Source organism: Artibeus jamaicensis, unplaced genomic scaffold (genome assembly GCF_021234435.1).
Source record: "Artibeus jamaicensis isolate MK-2021 breed Jamaican fruit bat unplaced genomic scaffold, CSHL_Jam_final contig_332, whole genome shotgun sequence".
Lineage (NCBI taxonomy): Eukaryota > Metazoa > Chordata > Mammalia > Chiroptera > Phyllostomidae > Artibeus > Artibeus jamaicensis.
The window spans coordinates 37567853-37586778 of record NW_026521788.1 but is presented as its reverse complement, the minus strand read 5'-3'; the positions used below and the strand labels follow the sequence as shown (position 1 = coordinate 37586778).

The 18926-nt window shown below is 33.7% G+C and overlaps 1 protein-coding gene across 2 annotated transcripts in view; it reads left to right on the top strand.

Moving 5' to 3' along the window:
- Positions 1–18926, top strand: part of WAPL (WAPL cohesin release factor) — a 101208-nt gene that overhangs the window by 70798 nt on the left and 11484 nt on the right. For both annotated transcript variants that reach the window (XM_053663834.1, XM_037163373.2), the window contains exons 5-16: positions 1338–1433; positions 2832–2984; positions 3233–3369; positions 4079–4190; positions 6016–6243; positions 9350–9461; positions 9831–9928; positions 11133–11209; positions 14137–14312; positions 14670–14785; positions 15157–15318; positions 17551–17758. In XM_053663834.1, the coding sequence (XP_053519809.1) occupies positions 1338–1433; positions 2832–2984; positions 3233–3369; positions 4079–4190; positions 6016–6243; positions 9350–9461; positions 9831–9928; positions 11133–11209; positions 14137–14312; positions 14670–14785; positions 15157–15318; positions 17551–17758 (1675 nt within the window). The remainder of the gene's footprint in view (positions 1–1337; positions 1434–2831; positions 2985–3232; positions 3370–4078; positions 4191–6015; positions 6244–9349; positions 9462–9830; positions 9929–11132; positions 11210–14136; positions 14313–14669; positions 14786–15156; positions 15319–17550; positions 17759–18926) is intronic.

The window sequence follows — 18926 nt, the reverse complement described above, 5'->3', positions numbered from 1 at the left end:
TTGGGTGAGGATTAAAAAAATTTCTTGACACATCTAATATGTGAATCCGTTTTAACTTTATCTTTTAAATACTAGTTCTTGTGGAATTTACACTGTTATCTTGATGTCATACATGGTTATTTCAAAGGTATATTTGCAAAAAAAGATAACTTTGTATGAATCTTAAGTATAGTTACATTAGTTTGTTGCAGGCTAGTAAGGGAAGATGGTGATTTTTTTTTTTAAGAATTTTTTTTTTATAGAGAGGGTAAGGGAGGGAAAAAGAGAAACATCAGTTGGTTGCATACTCTCAACTGAGAACCTGGGCGACCTTTTGGTTCACAGGTTGGCACTCAGCCCACTGAGCCACACTAACCAGGGCAGGTGGTTGATTTGTTAATACAGATTTTTCCCAATCTTAAAGTAGTATTTCTCCTCTTGTACTCTTTTTTTTTTTTGTATGTATGGCTGAAAATTTGATTATTGCACTCTTAATAAAGACAAAATCTCAAATGAGATTCAAAACATTTATTTGAAGATTAAAGGACAAATATTAACATTACTTTTGTAAAAGATGGACAAAATAGTTTTGCTTTTTGTTTATTTAGTCTCCTTTGAAAGTAAGGATTTGTACCTTTTGTACAGCTTAAATCCTATGGATTTAGTTATACAGGCTCACAGTTCTTCTCAGTTCTGAAATTCAAATGATTAAACTGAAAGTTTTTTTCATTGTTGTACTTGATTTGCCAGCAAATTACCCTGAACTGAGGTGAGGCAATACCCTACTTAGTGTAAATATGTGTACATTTTCCTACAGAAATCATAGATGCTATTATATAGTACTGCTTTAGAATCTACTGTGTTTTGTAACATGTGGCATATGTACCATATTTACCTTTATAAAATTTGAAAACTTTTGAATAATGGCACTCTGGCCACAACAGTTTTACTTAAATGAATATGAGCCTTTATCACTTGTCGTAAGCTGCCTGATTTCCATGGTTGGAGGAATGTGGGCTGAATCAGCAGCATGAGGAATAAGGAACATGTTGAATGAACTATATTGATTAATAAGTTAGTACAAGTTTGGGAAGAGTTTTAATTTCTTCTCTTGGATGATAATGGTTGTTCAGAGTACTGATTGTCAGTTTTGTGGCAAATTACCACAGTGACTTCGTCAGGCATTGTCATGGGAGTATGGTGGGAATACAAGCCAGATACTGTGTAACCTGCTGTGGCTAAGGTATATGCTTATGCATTTGTATTATTCATTATGATCTTATTTATGAAATAAGACAGTTTTATAAGAATGTAAAATATGGAAACAGTTGACCTTTCCCCCCCCCTCATTTCTATAGTCTCCTACAAAAGCTGTATATAATGCCAGGCATTGGAACCATCCGGACACAGAAGAACTACCTGGGCCACCAGTAGTAAAACCTCAGAGTGTCACAGTAAGTGAACTGTACTTTTTAATTTTTTAAATTTTGTGTTATTTGATTTGCTATCTTTGTATATAATTGGAAAGTCCCTGACTTTCCTGTTTAACTGATTATCTTTTATTATTTTTAGAGAGAGGGGAAAAGAAGGAGAAGGAAAGGGAATGAAACATCAGTTGGTTGCCTCTCACATGCCTCCATTTGGGGACCTGGCCCATAACCCAGGCGTGTGCCCTGACCGGGAATTGACAACCTTTTGGTTTGTGGGACAACGCCTAGCCCACCAGTCAGGGCTAACAGTTTCTTTTGGAGTTCCTAACTAAAATTTCGAGGCTTCAGTTTGATTCTTTGGAAAAGTAAGGAGTGTGGACAGGATTACAAAAATTCTGTTATTAGGTTATAAATAAAAGCCTTAAAAAATATTTAACCACTTTTTACTTCTGACCCACATCTTACGGAATTATAGTATTTAGTTTTAAAAATGCAAATTAGTCCATATTTGAAATTTGTATTAAATATTAAGAGCTGGATTATAAATTACATCTTAAATCAATCTTAAAGTGACTTTGAGTGGTTAATTTGCTTTTTAGAGGACTTTTTTTTCTGCATTTCTATAATATCTTTCACTTCAAAACACATTTGAAAAAGATTCTTACCAAATTACTTTCTGCAGAATAACTGGTAGGACCATACATTAATACTTCTAGGTAATGGTAGCAGCTCAGTCATCTGGAGCTATCAAAGAGTGAGTTCCTTATAACAAAAGTCAGGAATAGAGATATTTCTAAAATATAATGTATAGTTAGTTCCCTCTCTTCTTAAGTTGGGTATATTAAACTCCTTTTACTAGTATAAAACACACAGTGTGATTTAGCAATTAGTGGTTCCTTTAATGGTCCTGGAGACCAATAACAAGTAACAGATTGTGTGAAAATGTTAAATTTGAAAAGAGCAGAAGGAATTCCTGAGTGCTTCTTTTGTAAGTAAAATCTATATTAATCTTACCTAGTAGTGAATGGAATTTTAAAATATCTTTTATTATTGCCCTGTGACTGGATGGCTCAATTGGTTGGAGAGTCATCCTGTAACCAAAAGGTTGCCAGTTTGATTCCTGGTCTGGGCATATGCCTAGGTGTTAGGTTCAATCCTAAGTCAGGGTGCAGGTGGGAGGCAGCCAACAGATGTTTCTCTCTCACATTGATGTCTGTCTGCCTCTCCCTCCCCCTCTCTTTCTCTCCTGCTCTCCCTTTCCTCCTCTCTCAAATGAGAATGAAATAAACCTCTAAAAAAAATGCCTTAGGACCTTTCAGAGGTGTCCTCCCGTTTTTTTTTTTCTTAAGCTAAATTTTGCTAGGTAGAAAAGATGTTACTATTTTTATACATTTTAGAATAACTAACCACCTTTTTCAATAGGTAAGGCTGTCTTCAAAGGAACCAAATCAAAAAGATGATGGAGTTTTTAAGGCTCCTGCACCACCACCTAAAGTGATAAAAACTGTGACAATACCTACTCAGCCCTACCAAGATATAGTTACTGCACTAAAATGCAGAAAAGAAGACAAAGAAGTAAGCAGCCATATAGTTTTACTGCACGTGGATAGATTTCTGTATGTAACATTTAGCTTTTTAATGTCTGATATTCACAGCTTAGAGTCACGAACTTAATCTTGTATTAGTACTACAGTGTTTTAAAAAATCTTTTAGTTGCCATGTAATGATTTTATACACTTAAATAAAGTACAGAAAACCCATAGATTTAACTAACTATGCTAGTTCATAGTTAAAAAGAAGGTGGGCTTATTTTTTCTTGGCAGTTATACACTGTTGTTCAGCATGTGAAGCACTTCAATGATGTGGTAGAATTTGGTGAAAACCAAGAGTTCACTGATGACATTGAGTACTTGTTAAGTGGCTTAAAGAGCACTCAGCCTCTAAACACACGTTGCCTTAGGTAAGTTGTTCTTTTTATGTTTAATAATTGTATGTATGCTATAGCTCATTAAAATTTCCCAAGTGGATAGAACTAAACATTTGTGATTTAGTTATCATGGATATAGTTTATAGCCGGTGATAATATGTTAAAATATGATTGATTTCTTTAAGGGGCTTGACTTTACACGGACAAAGGAAAGTTGGATGGTCATAGCTTTTTAGCATAGAATATACTTAAGTTTCCAGGTTCTTGAAAGAAGTGTTATGTTAAAGAATCTTTTAAGTTCTTTTTCAGTCCAAAATTTTAGACATGCATGTGATAATTACATTCATTTAAGCATTTTTTCGTTTGGACAATCTTTTGCATACTGTAGTGGATTGAATATCTTTGAATTATCCAATCACAATATAGCCAATGAAATATTTATATATTCATGTATCAAAGGCTTTATGAAAAGCATCTGAAACTTTCTACTTTTAATGGTAGTAGAATGTAAGAAATACACTGAAGACGATTGTTTGTTATTTATATAGTTTAATATAACATACCTAATTATATATTATGCATGAATAAATTTTTAGTAATTTAGTTTGCTTATCGTTATATTACCATCTGCACAAGCAGTACTTTGACACCCACCCCCATTTGCTTGTTTTAGTATTGTACAAACAAAATACTAACGCACTAGCTATTTTTAGTCTCCCTAACCTAGTCTGTTTTCTCCCAGTGTTATTAGCTTGGCTACTAAATGTGCCATGCCCAGTTTTCGAATGCACCTGAGAGCACATGGAATGGTAGCAATGGTCTTTAAAACCTTGGATGATTGCCAGCACCATCAGGTATTTTTAAGTTTCTGGGGTTGAGAAGCAATATTTTAAAATTACACTCTATTTGTTTATTGACAGATATCTTTATTTGATATTCACATACAAATATTTCCTGGGTATTGGTTGAGCTTGCTAAATATGTAGAGCTTCATACCAGAAGTTATTGCTTAATAAATCATTTAAGATTATTTTCTTATGACAGTTTTCCCTCTTGTAGTTTTATACTATTAAAACATTATTCAGCCCTTGCAGGTGTGGCACAGTGGATTGAGCACTGGCCTGAGAACCAGAAATTTGCTGGTTTGATTCCTGGTTAGAGCACATGCCTGGGATGCAGGCCAGGTCCCTAGCTGAGGCATGTGATATAGGCAACCAGTGAATGTTTATGTTGCACATCAATGTTTTTCTCTCTCTCTCTCACTCCTCTATCTAAAAATAAAATTTAAAAAATTATTCAGGTATCATAGCTAACATACCATATCATACTGGATATTTAATTCTATGGGCACTGATTTTCTCTAATCAGAAGGTACTGGAAAAAATTTTACTACTCTTTGATATTAATAGCATGACAAAAAAGGTTTTGAATTTTTTTTTAAAGAATTTTTCTGGATGTTGAATTTGGCTCATTGCAAAAAAATCATTTTTATTTCTACTTTGATGCATTCTCTCAAAAATATGTAATAAAAGTCGTGTTTAATGTTTCTGAAGTTAAAAATATTGTCACTAATTATCAATAGTGGTATTTTAAGAGGGATTTATTATATTTTTGTTCAGGGAAATCATGTTTCAAATGCAGAATAGTATACATAATCTAATACTTAGTCTTCTGAAATGGAAAGCAATGTACTTAACCTTAAGTGAGAATAACTTTATTACCAAGTTGTAATACATATAGAACAATGAGAGAGGGAAAGAAAAAAACTGTTTCCTTTGTTACCCAGTTAGAAGAGGACCAAGGCGTTATTTAATGTGTTCTTGGGGGGAATCTCCCAAGGCCTCTACTTGTGTCATTCTAATTTCCAAAAGTAATTTCCTATGTAAGCATTTGATTAGTCACTTAGTCTGAAATCTCTCTACTTTGGGGGAATTAAAGTTTAAATGTTTACATAGTTAATTGTGTTTCTATGCATTGAAATAAGTATAATAATTACAGTGTTACTATATGTTGGACTAATGTTACCTAAACTATATCACTTTTATTACTTGTAGATTTTACAGCCTATTATAAGCAAAGTGTGCTGATTCAAATGATTTTGAGAACACATAATTTTATTTTTAATTACTTGGTTCAAACAAATCTGATTGGTTTATTTTAAAGAAATTATCTAAATATGTTTATTTGGGCTTCTTATTTTTATATATTGACACAGACTCAGTTTTGTTTATTTTACAGGAAAAATGTAGCTAAGTTTCTGATACAGTTTTAAAACAAATTACTGATTTTGTTAATTGAAATTGGGCTTTATCTGCTTAATCATAAAGAGTAAGAGTGAAATGTATTGTAAAATAGGATTATAGAGAGAGAGCTGAAAACAACATGTTTTGTAAACTCTTCCTTTAGCATGGAATGACCAAAGAAATATGTACCTCTACTTACATTCTAGCTTTGGAGCATTCATGTAGGGGAGATCTGTAGAAATCAAAAATTTAAGCAGCAGTACTTTTTTTGTTTGTTAGTTTGTTTAATTCACATATCTGTAGAATATTTTAAGAGGTAGGGGTTTCAATAAATAACATTTTTAAGGCTTCCACCATGTCAATAAATGTCAAAATGATCTTATTTCCTGAAATTGCCACTAATTGATTACATTATATTTTTTGGGGTCTGTTGAAGAATCTGTCCCTTTGTACAGCTGCCCTCATGTACATATTGAGTAGAGATCGTTTGAACATGGATCTTGATAGAGCTAGCCTAGATCTAATGATTCGACTTCTAGAACTGGAACAAGATGCTTCTTCAGCTAAGCTACTGAATGAAAAAGACATGAACAAAATCAAGGAAAAAATTCGAAGACTCTGTGAAACTGTACACAACAAGCATCTTGATTTGGAAAATATAACGGTGGGTTTCCTCCTTCTTTCCACTATAAAATGAAAATTACTTCTAGAAAGTTTTTAATTAGTCACAGCAAGTGTGTAACTTTGGACAAATCATTTAACCTCTTGGTTTATAATTCAGCAAATTCTCCTAAGATTTAGTTCTGAGCATAATTTCTGTTTGAAGTTCCTAAACTAGCTAATTTTATATTACATTTTGCCTAGTCCTTTTCTCTCTCTTTTTTAAATATAGAAACTACATTTAAGCTAATTAGGAATTTGAATTCTCATTCTCTCTGGATCTCTGCAGTAAAGATTCAGAGAATTTGCAACAGCCATTTTCAATGAGCATTCACTTATTCCAGAGTATCTCAGAGTGTCTCATTAACTGCTTCAAAGAACCAAGGCTCAGAAGGAACATTCCAAGACACCTCCCTCTCTGGAGCAGTGTACCTCATAATCAGGGTCATAGCCAGTTGGCTACCCTTATTCTCAACAAGTCTCTAAGTTTAAGATGACTGTGCTGCTTTTCATTGATTCCAGTTCTTTTTACTTTTACAATCAATAATAGCCCCTGAGATTAATGGGCCAATGGAAGATAATTTGTCTCGTTGCTTTGAAAACATAAGATTATTCATATATAACCTGACTTTCAGGTATTTCCAACATCAAAACTATGTAAACAGTATTTTTTTTCTACTACCCACTAAACCGAAGACTGTGCTAATTGCCTCAAAAATGATAGACTCATTTGTTGTGCTAGCCATATATGACTTAAGGATATTGCTGTGTTTGGAGAAGGTAGTAGAATAGAGAGTTTGTGTAAAGTGGGGTTTGAGGGGGAAAAGCAAGTTATCTCTAAAAGACAAGATACAAAATTGACATGTACTATTAAGTAGTACTTTCATGTATTAAGGTTAGACAAATAGTATTTTTATGATCAGATGGTAGATAAATGGTCCTTCTACCTCACTACTGTTTTTATACTACTTTACAAATTTATTAGTAATTTCTACTTGCTTTTAATATTTTTACAACATAGACAGATTTCTACTAATATAAAAATAACTTGAGCCTCTAATTCTTATTTGCTGCATAACTGAATAATAAATGAGTCTTTATGAGGTTTTATTTATTTGTGTGTTTATTTGGGGGGGGACAGGGGAAGGTCTTCCATATTGTTCAACATTTAGATTCTTTCCAAGTATTTGGTATTGACTAACATTATAAACTTGTTTATTGACTTTCCTTCATGGTTGTTGAATTTATTAGGATGGTAAATGCCAGCATAGTAATTTTCTTACATTTTGTTGAATAGTTTACTCACATGATTAAAACCAGAACAGAGTTGCTAATTTTAGAATTAGCAACAAAGTCCCTCCTAAGTTAATATTGTGTTTGTTTTAAATCTTACGTAGACATTGTTTATACTGTGACTGTCCCCTGTGCATAAGTTTTGTTTGTTTTATCATTTAATTTCTTTCTTGAAGTATATTGCTACTCCCGATATGCCATGGATAATTTAAAATATTGCTGTTATAATGTTTTCAGATATAACTCAGATAATAGAGCCAATTTGGCTGTGCTTTGCCTCTTTGAGGACTATTTCGGTTTTCAAATAAAATGTTTGAATTGTAGGTTGTGTTAAAATGCTAGTTTATAATACACTGAAAATAGCCTAAATGTCAACAATTCTCTTAATGCCAGTACAAATGATAAAGTTCCCATTTAGTATAAAAACTTAGGAACCTTTGCCATATTAACATCAAATTATTATCCCCTTTTTTCCTAAATAAAGAATACTTCATTAAGCTTCAGATTCGCTATGACTCATGAGCCTAATATACCTGAGCCAATCTCATTAAATTAGTCTTTCAGGGAATTAGAATGAGAATTGGGCAAAATGGATTGTTTTTGTGGTATTGAATTTTAGTTCTGTATTTGTCACTTAGGACATCAAGCTTGTTAAAGAGTACGTTAAAATGTTCTAGATGTCTTCTAAATCTGTAATACTAAGATTTGCTGGTAAGATGTGTTTTTTGCATAGCTAAATACCTAATTTATATTCAGCTCCAAATAGGTCAGCAGGGCTTAATGTAAATTTTCATCTTTCAAAGAAAAGAAGCTTTGGGAAGAAAACCAGGTCTTTTCAGCTTCATGCTAAAGTTGCTAATGCAGTAAGAACCAGATTGCTCTTTGTTGGGGGCTAGCTGTATACTTTTTAAAAGAAACACAGTAGAAGTTAAAATAATAATTAAAGGCAAATAAAGAGAAAGAGAAACTTCAGCCTGGCTGTGAATAGAACTTACTGTTCTATGTTTCCTCTAGTGGTGGTCCTGAATCATTATTTTATGTATAATTTTGTCGTGGTGGCCACATGATGTGTATCCAAGCTGCTCACTCTGCAGTATAAAATTTGAGCCTGGTAAATCTGAAACATGAAAAGTAACGAAGGATTTTTATTTGGAATAGATTAAAAAACATATATATAATAATAAGAAAAAGATAAGCAGCCTTCAGGTAAATAAGGAAAGAAGAATTGATAGGGGCAACACAGTTAATTAGTATGTGAAAAATACTGAAGTTTATTATAATTGGAAAAATACAAACCAAAGCAATAAGATACCATTTTTTTTTTACACTTAGGAAAATATTTAAAGTGATAAGCTTTTGAGGATTCAGGGCAACTGATAAATCTACACTTTGCTCCTGGAGCGTTACTTGTTATGGCCTTTGTGGTATATTAACCCAATAAATTGATGTACATTTGAATGCATGTACACTTTAATTCAACAGTTCCACCCTTAAGTCTCTATACCTTAGAAATATCACCAGTATATATCATTGAACTGATAAATGATAGACTAGTTTTAATAATATTTTTTTTCTATGAAAACAAATCCATAGTTAAACATTTCTTCAGCTTTTACTTACTATTCAGATAAAAATTAAAATCACTTCAGTTTTACTTTTAGAAGCACTTGCTACATTATAAAGAATACTGTGGGAAAAAAAAAGAATACTATGAGCTTGTAGCATGCAGTGAACTTTTCTAAAGAAAATCTGTAGAAGTGTTGCCTCAGAATTATTGCTAAGAGTGAATATTCATTAATGGTACTTCTGATTTTTAGACTGGGCATTTAGCTATGGAGACGTTATTGTCCCTTACTTCTAAACGAGCAGGAGACTGGTTTAAAGAAGAGCTTCGGCTTTTGGGTGGTCTGGATCATATTGTAGATAAAGGTAAGATAAATGCATGTATAACATTTTTATATATTACTTAAAATCTGAAGAAAATATTTTATTTACATAATTAAAAATAATGGCATCAGGTTGAAAAGATCTGTTCTTTTAGTAGCATCTTGCAAATCTCTTAACTTTTAAAGGAAATGCTATTAATGCTTTGAAATTGGGAAGTTATAAAATAATCACAATACATTAGTCTCATACATTTTAACATCTCATAGTGTAAAACATAATAAATAATGTTCAGGGAGGTTCCAGCATATTCATAGCATGTGTATAGAAGGTTTTTAATGTTAGTTAAGGGGGCTAGGTATTGAGATAATGAGACATACTAATGTATTTCCACTTACACTTCTTTTCTTCTAGTGAAAGAATGTGTGGATCATCTAAGTAGAGATGAGGATGAAGAGAAACTAGTAGCCTCATTATGGGGAGCAGAGAGATGTTTACGAGTTCTAGAAAGTGTAAGTATGGATAAGTATTTGAGGAAAATTCTTTAATCTTAATTGTGACTGCATGAGACTGTTAAATCACTTATATAGTTCCAGGGTTTTACTTTTTTAAAGTCCAGATTGAAATTGTATTCTTTGAGCAACCATTGTTAATGAACAAGTTAAATGAAGAGCAGTTTAGTCTTCCAAGAATACGTGCATGTCAAGTTTGTTTCTATTGCCAAGTGTTATTAATATGTTCTTTCCTTAATGTGGAATTCTGCTTAAATATCTTGTTTGAGGAAAATACTTAAATGCAGTCAGATTATTTAAAGAAATTAATAAGGATTTTCTTGATTTAGCCCTTACTAGAGTCAATTGTTTGTAATTGTTTATAGTAAATTTGGTATTGAATGATACTATTGAACTAAGTGCCATGAGTATATTTGTTTTGCTCTTATGAATAACTACCCAGTTCAGTGTAGTTTAGAATTTATGCTGCCCGTGAAGTTCAGGATGCATAGATTATTTGTTGATCAGTTGTAGTAGCTAAGTGCTTTTTGAAATCTGGGAAAATAATCTAGTACAACTGAAAGTTTCTAGCCCTGGCCAGGTAGCTCAGTTGGTTAGAGCATCATTCTGAGACATGAAGGTTACGGGTTTGATCTTGGGTTAGGGCACTTACAAGAAGCAACCAATGAGTACATGAGTAAGTGGAACAACAAATTGATATCTCTCTTGATGTCTTTTTCTGTTTCTCTCCCTCTGTCTTAAAACAATAAATCAAAATTTTAAAAAGTTATGGCATTGTTGAAATTAAAATCGTTTCTTCTGGAATGCATTAGGTACATTTCATAAACATATGCAGAGATGGGCAGAAGTATGTTTATAGTTGTTCATGGGTAAATAATACCATAAATAATAATACAGTAATAAACTGTTTCATATACTCACAAATGTAAACCTACTTTTGCCCAACCCTGTATATTTGTTTATTCTAATGAATCCATTTAAGAACTTTATTGTATAAGTTAGAGACTGCTCTTTTAATTTTATTAATAGAGTGATCGCTCTATTACTTTAAATCTGGAACATGTGGATTGTTATTCCCTTACATGACAAGGACTGAATATTCTCATCTTTATGTATTGTAGAGCAAGCACCAGGCATAGTGTGTTGTATGTGAATGAATAAAAGTTATGTATTGCCACAATGATTTCAAGATTTTTCCTTCTAGGTAACAGTGCATAATCCAGAGAATCAAAGCTACTTGATAGCATATAAAGATTCACAACTCATTGTTTCATCAGCTAAGTAAGTTTTTCTGAAATATGCTTTTTATTTAAAGCATTTGGATTGATCACAGAGGAAATATTATTGTGTCACTTTTCTCCCTAAAATATTTCTGTCTGTTGAATTCTGTGTACCAGAAGTAGTATAGCATAGCATAGCATAGCATAGCATAGCATAGCATAGCATAGCATAGCATAGCATAGCATAGTAAAGTAAAGTGAAGTACAAGTTAGGAATACAGATTCTGGAGCCAAAAAGACTTGAGTGTGGATCCCTTCTTTCTAACTTCAGTGTCTGGAACTTTGGGCAAGGCAGTTACCATATTTTTTGGACTATAAGACACACTTTTTACCATATTTTTTGCCTCAAAATTTTTTACCCTATTTTCCTCCTCTAAAACCTAGGTGCATCTGGGGTCCACTCCATAAGATGCACCTAGGTTTTACAGGAGGAAAATGGGGGGGGGGATTTTTGAAGCAAAAAATGTATGTTTTATAGTCTGAAAAATACAGTACTGGCTGCAAGTTCTTCAGGGGTATTAATCGTATCTACTTACTCAAGGTGGTTGTTTTAATAAAAAGAATTAATATACATGTTATGTGTTAAGTTATGTATAACATTTAAAATGTTTCTTGTATGTTTATATATTATGAAAAATATATTAGGAGAGTTCACACAGTGTGTGAAGTCTAGAACAATGCTCGATGTGTAGTAAACACTAAGTATTAGTCCTTATTTTTATTATACGGGAACTTCACTATTCCTCTTCTGCCCTTTTGTTACACCTGTTTTTCCAGATCTGTATGTAGCTTCTTCCCCCCATTCTGCACTCTCTCAGTCCAAGTTTTATGACATTAGGCAAATGATATCACCGCAGTGCAGCAGCCTCTTTCTAATATCTCTACCCTAGTTCTTGATATCTCTGGCCTCTTGCCTGTCCAGTACAGTATCACAGAGGGTTAACCTTCCTCAGATCTCTGCTTTATAAAATAATCCCAAACTCCAAATCCCTGTGGTTACTTTTTTGCATGTATGTCCAAAGTCCTTAGTATAGTGTCAGAGGCCCGCTAACTACCTGACCCTTATTTTGGAGAATTTCATACATGACAAAAGGAGATGAAATATGTAAACATTATTGAGCTTGAATAATCATTGATCATATCCAATTTTGTTTCCATCTGTAACCCTGTCCATTCCCCCTTTTATATTATCTTGAAGCAAAGTACAGATTTCTTATCATTTCATACATAGACACTTAAGTACATAAAAGCAGAGTCTTTAAAAATATAACTACTTTAGTATTTAATACCCTATATATTAATTGCTTAATATTATCATATGTTTAGTCAATATTCAATTTCCAGTAGTCTAATTTCTAGTAGTGTCTAGTTTCTGATAGATTTTCTTAATCTATAAATTTCCCCTCCATTTCTTATGTTCTGTATTTTTGTAAATTTTGTATCACCCTTAGTGTGTGTACCCTTAAGGCATGTGTTCTAGGTTTTTTTGGTTTTTTTTTTACCCTGTTATACCCTCCCTTACCAGAGAGTGTTGTTGCAAGTTAAATCTATTTCTTTTTCTAAAATGTCTTGTGTATTTTTACTCCTTACAGGGATAGGTTTTAGCTGTTTTGTTGTAATTAGGAACTTTGCCTCAAATGTCAAATGTCTTAGGAGTAGAGGTTAAAGCTGGATATTTGTGAAAGTTCACTCATCTGGCTTTTTAAATTATTCTGTAGAACTCTGATAAATGCAAGAATAGCATACTTGCATTCTCCACTTACCTCTCAACCCAAACTGTGATATAGCTCAGTACTACTTAAAGCATTTAACAATAACAGCATGGTAGTTCTGGCTAATGTCCCTAAACATATAAGTAAATGATTTTAGATGAGACAATGAGGAATACCTTTGTAACCAAAGAATATGATATAAGGAGTAGCTAGAGGGGGAATAGATACAGTACAGTTTTCTTAAAGGGCTTTTTGTGTTTGTATCATACAGTAAAATCAACTGACAGAGTCAGCTTATATCATCTCTCATCTTTCATGTCCTTCTTAATGGGCATGGTGATTTAAGGAGAATCTTTAGAAATACTAGGCCTGCTTAAACATCACTTTGTTGTTGTTATTTTGGGTAGCATGGTGAGAATCCTGGGGTGCAGCTGATACCTTGATGTCTGCCAGAACACAAACATGTATCAGTTAAATGACCTCTTGTCATTTGCTGTAATGTTTATGAAATATTTAATACCCATCTATACAAGGGTATTATGCAACATTAATATAAATAATATTCTCTACTTGCTAAGAACATGCATTGTAAATGAAATTCAAAATATTTGGTGTTAGCTCTTAAAACTTTTAGCTTGGCCCTTGCTGGCGTAGTTCAGTGGATTGAGTGCCAGACTGCAAAGCAAAGGGTTGCCAGTTCAATTCCCAGTTGAGGCACATGCCTGAGTTTTGGGCCTAGTCTCCAGTAGGGGATGCACAAGAGGCAGCCACACACTGATGATTCTCACCCTTTCTCCCTCTATTCCCCTTTCTCTAATAAATAAATAAATAAAATCTTTAAAAAAAACTTTTAGCTTGTTTGGGGAGGGGTTGTGGTGTGGTAAGTTACTTGTGTTGGAGAGATTGGTAAAGTGGGAGACTATAGGTAGTAATACAGACAAAAACTTCTGTATTAAGTTTATAGTTTAACTTGGCCTGGAAAAATCAAAATTATCAATTTTTCCCAAAATAAATCAAATGTTGCAGCTAGTGTGATACCAGACATGCTTGGTACCTGATTGAATTGTTGATACATTGTAACTTTGGGAATAAAAAAAATAAATGAATTTGGCAGCATTTATGACAGATTTGAAATATTAAAGTCTTAAGTAAATAGAAATTTTTGGTATAACTCTTTTTGTTTAGCCTAATAGTCTACATTTTGTTTTTTCTTAAGAGCATTACAACATTGTGAAGAATTGATTCAGCAGTATAACCGTGCTGAGAACAGTGTATGCTTTCCTGATAGTAAACCTCTGCCTCAGCAGAATGTAACTAATCATGTGGGCAAAGCAGTGGAAGACTGCATGAGGGCCATCATTGGCGTGTTGCTCAATTTAACTAATGATAATGGCAAGTAATATTTTTTATGTATGTTCTCATTGAAAGAATGTCTATTTACATGTAAAAATAAGTTATTCCCCTTATTTCTTAATGTAGTAATTTTTTAAATTGCCATCATGTATGTAATTTGCTTATTTATATATAGATTTAACTATTTTTAGTTGATAATTTGGAACCAGCCATGTATCTTGGCTTGGGAATATATAATAAAAAATGTATTTCAAAAAAGAAATATTTCATTTCTAACTTTAGTACCCTTGTTAATAAATATGGTGTCATACTTATTATTATAAATATGGTGTCATCTTTATTGGTGTCATAAAGAAGAATCAGTAACGGTTTTCACACTCGTATTTTGTATTTTAGAGTGGGGCAGCACCAAAACAGGAGAACAAGATGGCTTGATTGGCACAGCAATGAACTGTGTGCTTCAGGTTCCAAAGTACCTACCTCAGGAGCAGAGATTTGATATTCGAGTGCTGGTGAGTTGAAGTGACTATTTCAGAAATGAGTCCTTAAGTACTTGATTGATGATAAAAACTTCATCTTAGTTTTGGGGTTAGAACCAATTATTTGCTATATCATGGGTTTCAATAGATCTTTATGAATATAATTTCATGGTACAAAAGATCTACGAAGGGCCCTATGTACAAATAATAAATATACGAACTAAAAGTGATTTTTTAAAAGCGGTGAAATCATTCTTTGGGAAGACTTTACATGCTAGTTTTTAATCAATTTTGTGGATGGCAGGATGCTGATTAGGTGTGTAGTTGCCAATAAAAGTTATGTATATTGGGTTATTTTGCTTTTATTTCTCAACTAGTAATAATGCACATTTTAATTTTTGTAGGGCCTAGGTCTACTGATAAATCTAGTGGAGTATAGTGCTCGGAATCGGCACTGTCTTGTCAACATGGAAACAGCGTGTTCTTTTGATTCTTCATTCTGTAGTGAAGGAGATGATAGTTTAAGGATAGCTGGACAAGTTCATGCTGTTCAGGCTTTGGTGCAGGTAAGCAACAAGTTAAAACAAACTAACAACCTTAGTTTGTTGCATCTTTCCAATTTCCTTATTAATTGTACCTTCAATCCCCTGTGCCCCCACCTCTCTCACTCTCATTTTTCTTTCACCAGTTCAGCAAGGGGTACACTGGTTTAGAATGAATACCCTTACTTACGTTTACTCTCCTGACTGTATTCAACTGTTGTAATCACTTCTTAGGCATTGTTAGTGAAAAGCATAAACAAGGCATAATTGTTTATGAGTCAAAAATTGATTATTAATAAAAAAAATTAGGAATCATCATCCAGCCTCACCTTATCCAGTGTAAGTCCTGAATCATTTATTGGTCTGACCTAAATGTGGGGCCATACTTTTCAAAGTACATCTGTGAAGTAGTTTTCTGGCTTAGGAATTGTGTCAGAAGGTATATATTTAAAATTGATGTCCCCAGTTCACCCCATTCCAATCACCACACACACACACTTCCTCCCCCCAAACAACTATAAGTTATTATTTCTTGATAATGGTAGGCATTATAATTTTTACTTTTTGCCAGTCTCATAAGTTCCTAGCTACCTTTGTCATTTCCTTAGATATCCTTTTGCATATGTTCAGAAGTGATAATGAAACCCTTCATTGTTTCTGAAGCCTTTGGTAACCTGTTAATCATTTTGGCCTCTTTGAAACTAATAATGCTTGAACTGTGTCTTCCAAAAGTAATCTACAACAACTTAATCTTTTTCTTAATTGTAATTAGAAGCCCATTCTCTTCTCTTATTTTGATCTCAAGCCTTTATACTCTTGCCCTGGCCAGTGGGATCCAGTAGTTAGAGTGTTCACTGGTTGTGGGTTCAGTTCCTGGTCAGGGAATATACCCTAGGTTGTAGGGTACCCAGTTGTATACCCAGTCCAGGTGCATTTGATCCTCAGTCTAGGCGCACATGGGAGGCAACTGGTGCTTCTCTTTGCATCGATGTTTCTCTTTTCTTCTCTCCCTTCCTCTCTCTTTAAAAACAACGGAAAAAAGGTCCTCTGGTGAGGATTTAAAAAAACAAAAAAGACTTCTTTATACTCTTAAAAATTATTGGGAACTCCTGAGTTTTTTGTTTATGCGTGCTCTGTCTTTCCATATTTACCAAATTAGAAATCAAAACTGTGAAACACAGGCACCCGTTCCATTCAGCCATTACAGCAGTGATATAATCACATGACATGTATTCTGGAAAACTCATGACAAAAATGAAAGGAGTTACCTTGACCTTTTGATACTGTTATGAATGCAATTTTGACCTCACAGACTTCCTGAAAGGAACTTAGGGATCTTTGAGCCAATTTTAAGAAGTACTATACTTTAAAATGTAAATTTTATTTTGTAAGGGTATTAAGGTTTATATACCACTAGTCTATATACTAAGCAAATCTTGGAGATCTATTTGGCATTTTATTTTCAAGTAGTTGCCTTGAATAAATTGGGGTTTTTCCTAAATCATCATACCAGTATGTTTAGTGCTTTCTGTATGATCAGCGCTGTACCAGCACAGGGGAAATAAAGTAAGTGAAGGCAAGGAGTTTGATGTATTCCCATTTTGACTTAGAGCTTCACTGTGTACTTCCACTGACAATTGCACTTCCATTTTTAATAATATTAGTTGAGTTCCAGTTCACGGTCTTTCTCTGAGATCTTTTGCTCGTTACTTTTTCACTGGCTTTTTAGTTTATCTCTTAAATTTTCTTTTAAAGTAGCCATGTTGCTTTTACCCAATACTATGTAGTTTTAGTCAGTACTCTTTCTTCTTTTCAGTTAATCCATCCATTCTGCTTGGGTTTTTAATTTTTTTTTTTTAAATCAAGTTTTTGGGTGTTTTGCTTGAATTTTTTTGCAGTATTATCCATCAAAAGAAAATGATAAGATTTTCATTTTTACAAACAGAATGCCTCCATCATTAGTAAACACACTTTAATTTACTTGATTGAATCCCAATAGCAATTATACTTTTGTTTTGGCCTTCACAGGATGTAGAGCAAGGATGGTCAGAGCAAGGGCTTTTATTGATACTTAACCTTTGGTCTACTACCATACTACCCTGAACATGCCTGATCTCATCTGGTATTTAACCTTTTGATCAGAAAACATGCTTCCTGGGGTTAGTGATGTTTAAAAACAAAAAAACTTTATATTTGAGTACATATATGTTAGTTGGTGATGTCGTTTTAATGATCTTCAAAAATAATTTTTGTCAGCTATTCCTGGAACGAGAGCGAGCAGCCCAGTTGGCAGAAAGTAAAACAGATGAGTTGATCAAAGATGCTCCCACCACTCAGCATGATAAGAGTGGAGAGTGGCAAGAAACAAGTGGAGAAATACAGTGGGTATCAACTGAAAAGACTGATGGTACAGAAGAGAAACATAAGAAGGAGGAGGATGATGAAGAACTTGACCTCAATAAAGGTATACTTATTTTGGGTGGTGTATTCAAATAGAAAATAGTGGCGTATTTTTCTTCAGAACATACTTTTAATTCATATGTTACAATCTTTTATTTAATCTGTTTTATGGCCTCTTTACTTCAGTACACACAGGCTTTGATATTTCAGTGCTCATAGGAGTTCTTTGCTGGCTTCCTGGCAGTGAAGAAGGCATATGTGCAGTTCCAGAAAGGTCTGCCTTTCCTTCCTGGGCCAAGCTACTTAACTGTAAAGAGAAGCAGCCAAACAGTTTGCTCTCTAAAGGTTTTTACAATTATGAAATTTTGAGATTCTTTTATTGGCCTCACTTTATAAACTGAGATCTACTGTCAAAAATCATCGTTCTCTTCATTTCTATGTTTCCACTCCTGCTCTAGATGTCCTTTTAGTTTGCTTTTGTTTTAGGCGTGGTTGTTAATAACTGTGAGTTTGCTGTCCTTTCACTGTTCATGTTTTTTTAACTTCTTTTTCTTAGATAAGTCCCTTTAACATTTCATATAATAAGGGGCTTGGTGATGATGAACTCCTTGAATTTGATCTTATCTGAGAAGCACTTTATCTGTCCTTCCATTCTAAATGAAAGTTTTGCTGGTTAGAGCAATCTTGGATGTAGGTCTTTGGATTTCATGACTTGGAATACCTCTTTCCAGCCCCTTCTTGCCTGTAAGGTCTCTTTTGAGAAATCCGCTGACAGTCTGATGGGGACTCCTTTGTAGGTGATTGTCCCCTTATCTCTTGCTGCTTGTAGGATTCTCTCCTTCATTTTAATCTTGGCTAATGTAATGAAGATGTGCCTTGGTGTGTTTCTTCTTGGGTCGACAAGGGGGGAGAAGGTACAGAAAATAAGTAACATAGACAGTAGATAGAAAATAGATGGGGGGGGCAAGAACAGTATGGGAAATATAGAATCTAAAGAACTTGAGACACATGGTCATAAACTAAAGGGGGGATAATGGTGGGGACGGGGGCATAGGGTGGAGGGGATGAAGGGGGGGAATAGAACAACTGTAATGGCATAATCAATAAAAAAATAAATAAATAAAATCATCGTTCTCAAATGGTATATACATAGTTGGTAGCAAACACAGTAAGGAATATACTGAAGGTAATGTTTTCATTAACTAGACGTTACCTACCATTGTCAGGAACCA